Raw genomic sequence first — 6,291 nt, 5'->3', positions numbered from 1 at the left:
GTGTGCTGCAGACACACGGGGCCCTGGGTGTGTTAGGCTGTGTGCTGCAGACACACGGGTCTCTGGGTGTGTTAGGGCTGTGTGCTGCAGACACAGAGGTCTCTGGGTGTGTTAGGGCTCTGCTCCATCACTAAGCAGCCCTAACTCTCCGTCCTGACACAATGCTGTAGAAGGGGAACTGAGCATCGGAGAAGCTAAGTGGTACATCTTCAGTCCCATGGCTACAGTCTGAGCATGTAGATACTTTCCTGTCTCTCCCTTTGGTGGACATGGAGCCTTGTCCTTACACAAACCATACCTGCAAGGCCTTTCAGAGCAAGTCTTCAGCCCTGGAAACTATCCTGAGCAAGCTCCATGTTCATCCAGTTTATGAGATGGCATTGGTCCCTGATTCCCAGTGTCCTCCATTGATCCTGTTCTCCCTGCCACCATTGTCCCCAGTGTTTTTTGTTTGGTTTCTTTCAAGACAGGGTTTCTATGAGTAGGCCTGGCTGTCCTACACCTGCCTCTGCCTCCTGAGTGCTGGGATTAAAGGCATGCGCCACCACTGCCCAGTCCTCTGTGACCTTTTAAAACTCAGACTGACATCTGAACCCTAGTCTTTCTTTTAAAAGTTTTAAGATGTCTATTATTTTATGTGTATGGGTATTTTGTCTGCATTACCACACACCTGCTTGGTGCCTGAGGAGTCCAGAAGAGAATATTGGATCCCCTGGGACTGGAGTCACAAAAGGTTGAAAACCTGCCACATGGTTGTTGGGGATCAAACCCAGGTCCTCTAGAAGAGCAGCCAGTGCTCCTAATCACTAAGTCATCTCTCCAGTCTCTGAAACCTAGTCTGTCTGTCTCCCTCCCTCCCTCCCTCTCTTCCCCCCCCCCCCACAGGGTTTATCTGTGTATCCCTGGCTATCCTGGAACTCGGAACTCACTCTGTGGATCAAGCTGGCCTTTAACTAAGAGATCCACCTGCCTCTACCTCCCAAGTGCTGGGATTAAAGGCATGAACCACCATTGTCCAACAAAACCTATTCAAAAGAAATTTCTTTTTTTTAAAAAAAAGATTTATTTATTAATTATGTATACAGTTTTCCCTGCTGTAGGCCACCTGCATTTGCTGGAGCACCCATTCTTCCCCGTAACCCTTCTCAGGCACAGGATTCACCCAGCCTGCTTCATTGTAGCTCTTGCCTGCGAGCTGCATGGGCTGGCCCTAAAAAGTGTTTCTGAGTTGTGCTGTGCTAAGTAAGGTATATGCTGTTTTGATAACTGTGTTTGTAGACGATGTCCGAGGTAACATGTATGAAAGTGTTTAGTGTTGAATGGAACTCCTGCCACACCGAGGTTGAGGAGACAAAGGGATGAAATCTGCAAAGACACAGGCGAAAGATCTCAGTCCACTTGGTTTATCCCGTCACTTCCGAGTACGAGGACTACAAGTTCCAGGATCGCCGGTCTTCCACCAATCAGGAAGACTGATTTCTCCGATGGGCGTGTCCTGGGGAAGGCGGGTCCGGAGGAAGTTTAACCAATGGGTGAGCTCTACAGAACCGAAACCTTCTTTGATTGCACCGAAGGATTGGAATCTTTGGCGCCTTTGTTTTAGTGGATGGTGGGTGATAGACGGGTAAACTGACGAATGAGAGGGTGGGTAGGCGACGCCCCTAGAGCGTGTGGGCGGGACGAGGTGCCGACTGGCAAGGTGTTCGTCCAATGAAAGGTGGAGTTGCTCGTGTGAGGCCGGCTAGGCTGTAGAGGCCGGTGTGTGTGGAAGGTGTTTGAGAGATGGCGGAACCCGGGAGACGGAGCCCGAGGTCCCGCGGTGGCAGGGTCGGCGCTCGAAGAGCCGGGGTCGCCCGTGGCCGGTGTCCTCGCGCCCCGCAGGCTCCATCTCGGCTCATTCCAGACACAGTGCTTGTGGACTTGGTCAGTGACAGCGACGAGGAGAACCAGGGAGTCGTCACGGACCCTGTGGAAATGCCGGCCGCCCAGTCCCCGGCGCCGGCCGCTCAGTCCCCGGCGCCGGCCGCTCCTGGCCAGGATAGCGACAGTAACAGTGAAGGGGAGAACGAGGGGCCTGCAGGAGCCCCTCGTCCCTTGGTCCGGCGGCGGCGGCGGCGGCGGCTGCTGGATCCGGGCGAAGCGCCGGTGGTTCCTGTATACTCCGGGAAGGTACAGCCAGGTCCCCGAGGAGGGCTGTTGAGGGAATGCTAAGGCTGGCTCTGTGGGCTTGGCTCAGGGCGGTGGGATGTGTGTGGGTGGGGTTGTCATGGATACCCTTAGGTTGGAGACAAGAGGGGTTTCGGGGATGTTGGGAGTACGCGGGTATCTGGGGTTGTAGTCTTCAGCAGAGGGAGACTGAGGGACTCGGTACCAGAGGATTCAGAGAGGATTTGGAAGGACAGGGGACCGGGCTTTGGTGTCTGTTGGGATTTTGAGGTTGGAGCCAGTAGTAAGGAAGCCAAAGAGTTGGGATATTTATGGGGGCGGGGGTGGGTGGGAGGATCTATGGGGATTCAGAAAGGACAGGGGTTTTCCAGGAACCCAGGGTCCTTAGGTTTTCGGGTGAGCCAGGTGACTGGGGCTAGCAAAGTGGTTAGGAAGGGGGAACTAAGCCTGCATCCTCGGAGTACCTTAGGAGGGAGGAGGGCACTGCAGTTTCTAATCGTGAGGAAGCTAGACTCTGGATGCCCTTCAGAGGCTGGAGTCCTTGGAGAAGGCTTCAGAGCTGGATGTGGGGCTGGAGAGATGGCTCAGAGGTTAAGAGCACTGGCTACACTTCCAAAGGTCCTAAGTTGTAATGAAATATGGTGCCCTCTTCTGGCCTGCAGGAACATATGCAGACAGACTACTGTATACTTAATAAATAAATAAATTAAAAAAAAAAAGAGCTAGATGTGGGGGAAGAACCATTCCCAGATTGAGTAGAGTAGACCGGATGTGAGACCTGTCTTCTCCCTTTTGTCTTTATAGGTACAAAGCAGCCTCAACCTCATCCCAGATAATTCATCCCTCTTGAAACTTTGCCTCTCAGAGCCTGAGGATGGTAAGGGAGGGCTTGTAGGGAGTGTCCAGCGCTGGCTTCTCTGGGACTTCCTAGAGTTTACATCTCCACAGTCAATGTTGTCTTTTCTCTCCATTTCTCTCTGCCTCAGTGGAACTTAGGGTCTGGAGAATGGTGCCCAGGTGCAGTCCCATTGAGTCACACCCCTGATTCTAACTGGGACTGGGAGAAGGGACTCTTGTGTCCGACCTAGGGAAAGGTTCTAGTCCAGAAAGGAACTCATTTATTAGTTAGAAGGTGCAGGACATTACTTAGCAGCAATGTCCATTACCTTCCCCCACCTCAAGGTCCTGACAGGCATAAGGATATGTTAGTGTACAGGTTTTGAGGTACCTCCTCTAGTCATTCCAATTGTGCTATCATAATAGAAGTGGATAGGAGGTGCTGAGACTCTTGACTTTATGTTACACCAGAACTCCTATGGGGTTCCATTCCTTGGGGACACTATGAAGCCAGAAGAGTATTCTTTGAATTTTTTTTTTTTTTTCGGGACAGGGTTTCCCTGTGTAACAGTCCTAGCTGTCCTAGAACTAGCTCTTGTAGACCAGGCTGGCCTCGAACTCACAGAGATTGCCTCTGCCTCCTAAGTGCTGGGGCCACTGGCCTATTCTTAGAATTTTATCAGGACTGCCCAGTCTTTATTTCCCTGTTGACAGGAATTTTGCAAACCCTTTGTGAAGGCCAGGACGAAGGTTAAGGCTACTAGTGGAGTGATCGGTCTTGAATCCAGACTCCTGTTACGTGAGGGAGTGTGGTAGGCCGATTAAGAGCAGCCTTAGGAGTCACGTGGCCTGTGTTTAAATCTTTCATAACTGTGTGACCTTGGGCAAGTTTTCCTCATTAGGAAAATGGGTGTAATAGTGGACCTATCTCAAAGGGTTTTTGTTGAGAATTAAAGGAATTATATATTTTTTTATTGGCCATGTATGTGGTTTAGGGTAGCACCTGGAATGTCCTTAGTGTCCAAACTCAGTAGTGCTGGGGATTTCTGAAAGATTTTTAAGAGGGCACACTTGGCTTGAGGTTGACTTCTGATCTGCACATGTACACATACACACTCAAACATGCATTTATACATGCAGGGTGTTTGGATGCTCACGTGCTCTATAATAAGCTGTCCCCCCCACCTCTTGCCCACCCATTTTTAGAACAAAACTCAAAAGAACAAAAACTCCCAGAGTCTCTGGCCTGCACTGGCCTCCAACTCCTGACCTCTGGCTCAGCCTCTCTTGTGCCAAGATTTGCATGTGCCCCCACACCTGGCCTCTAGCCCCTCCTGAAGTCGTAGCTTTGTTTCTTCCTGACCCCCCTGCCATCTGTCAGCTAACCCTTTTCTCTTTCTCCTCTGCCCCTAGAGGCAGATGTGACCAAGTCTGGCAATCCTCCCCCTGATGCCCTACTTCCAGGTTCTCCTTGGAAGAAGAAGCTGAGGAGTAACCCTGAGAAAGAAGAGACAATGGAGGCCCTTCCGTGAGTGAGGCTCTGGGGCTAGGAGGCTCTGGGAGCAAGGAGGGCTTTGGAAAGAAGCTGAGGAAGGCAGGACTTTTGAGTGGCTCGTCCTGGAGGGCAACCCAGGACCTCCTAGACCATGCTGAGGAGTGGAGGGGGAAGTGTGGGGTGTGGCTCCAACTCTACCCATGGTCCCTGTCCACTCTGTACTAGTCAGTCACCCTACTGGAGAGTCGTTGAGTAGCTGGGTAGGAAGTGCCTGGTGTCGTCTGTTAGAGAGCCGACATTCCTGGAAAGTGACTTCATCCTAAGATGAAGTGTTTCCGTCGCTTATTTCAGTGTTTCTTACCACAGATGTCTTCTAGCAAAGAAGTGTTTTCTCTAGATTCTCCACTCTCTCAGATTCCTTGAGGTCCCCAGTCAACAAGGAAGTATGTGTTGGAATCTGTCCTTTGCCACCATCCTACCCGTTTTCTTCTTTCTGTAGGGACCAAGATGTCTCTCCTTTGCCCTGGCCTTCACCAAGGAACAAAAGCAGAAAGCATTCGGAGGCACTCAAGAAGTTGAGGTGCTGGGGCTGGGGAGCTCTGGCTGTGGCAGGGAAGGGCTAATGGAGAGGCTCTTCGGCCTCAATTGTCCCAATGTCCTGTCTACCCAGGGAAGTAAATAAGCGCCTCCAAGACCTGCGGTCCTGCCTAAGCCCCAACCAGCACCAGAGTCCGGCCCTTCAGAGCCTAGATGATGAGGTGGTCCTAGTGGAGGAACCTGCCTTGTCACAGAGCCCGCGACTTTTCACCCTCAAGATCCGGTGCCGAGCTGACCTAGTCAGATTGCCTGTCATGACGGTGAGTGCTTGGGGCAGCAGGGACAGGACCAGTGTCTGCCTTTGGAGAGAAAGGTATTGAAGTAGTAGACGGGTCCATCTTCCTTTCTTCCCATCCTGTTCTCTGGAGCCCCCATTACGCTTTCATCTCTGTGCTTTGGCTCTTGCTGTTCCCTTTGTCTACATTTTTCCTCATTCTTGTCTCTTTTTGACAAACTATCATTTTTCAAGGCTACCTAGGCATCTTATCTTTAGGTCAGGTGTGAGGGTTGGCACATATCTGTAATCTCTGCACTTGAGAGGTGGGAACATTGGACTCTAGAATTTGAAACCAGCATGGACTACATAGCTATACCCTGTTTGAAAAAATGAACACACAGAAATACATGGTATCTTTATGGGTTTTAGGATTTATTTTTTAATTATGTGTAAGTGTTGCTGGGTGGTGGTGGAACACACTTTTAATCCCAGCACAGAGGCAGGCGGATCTCTGTGAGTTCAAGGTTAGCCTGGTCTACAGAGCTAGTTCCGGGACAGCCAGGGCTACACAGAGAACCCTTGTCTTAAAAAACAAAACAAGCAAACAAAAATTATGTCTAGGTATGTGTCGGCGTTTGGTATGCTGTAGTGGCGTGAATAAATGCAGGCAAATATTAAAGAATATATACAATTTTAATGATTAAATAAAACTTACAGAACCAAAGTTCCCGCGCAGCACAGGAGGTAGGAAAGAAAGAGAGCACGCAGCTTTTGTGCGCTCCATTTATCCGTAAACAACCATCCCAGGCAAACCTGCCCTAAATGGGCTGGCTTAACCCTACATCTCCCCCTTTTGTCTAAATAAGCCAGAACTAAACCAAACACAACTATAAACAATAATAACAAATGATAAATATAACTAACAATATTGAGAACAAAAGTTTTGCTAGACATTCTATCTCAAGGAGTCTAAATAATG

The 6,291-nt window shown here is 50.1% G+C and overlaps 1 protein-coding gene across 1 annotated transcript in view; it reads left to right on the top strand.

The window, feature by feature from the left end:
- The first annotated feature begins 1,772 nt into the window (after window positions 1–1,772).
- Window positions 1,773–6,291, top strand: part of Nfatc2ip (nuclear factor of activated T cells 2 interacting protein) — a 20,334-nt gene continuing 15,815 nt past the window's right edge. Inside the window, exons 1-5 of the mRNA XM_005351199.3 lie at window positions 1,773–2,169; window positions 2,971–3,043; window positions 4,417–4,531; window positions 4,998–5,078; window positions 5,169–5,355. Of these exons, the coding sequence (XP_005351256.1) occupies window positions 1,783–2,169; window positions 2,971–3,043; window positions 4,417–4,531; window positions 4,998–5,078; window positions 5,169–5,355 (843 nt within the window). The 5' untranslated portion in view covers window positions 1,773–1,782. The remainder of the gene's footprint in view (window positions 2,170–2,970; window positions 3,044–4,416; window positions 4,532–4,997; window positions 5,079–5,168; window positions 5,356–6,291) is intronic.

Source organism: Microtus ochrogaster, chromosome 8 (genome assembly GCF_000317375.1).
Source record: "Microtus ochrogaster isolate Prairie Vole_2 chromosome 8, MicOch1.0, whole genome shotgun sequence".
Lineage (NCBI taxonomy): Eukaryota > Metazoa > Chordata > Mammalia > Rodentia > Cricetidae > Microtus > Microtus ochrogaster.
This window is presented reverse-complemented; position numbering and strand designations above follow the sequence as displayed.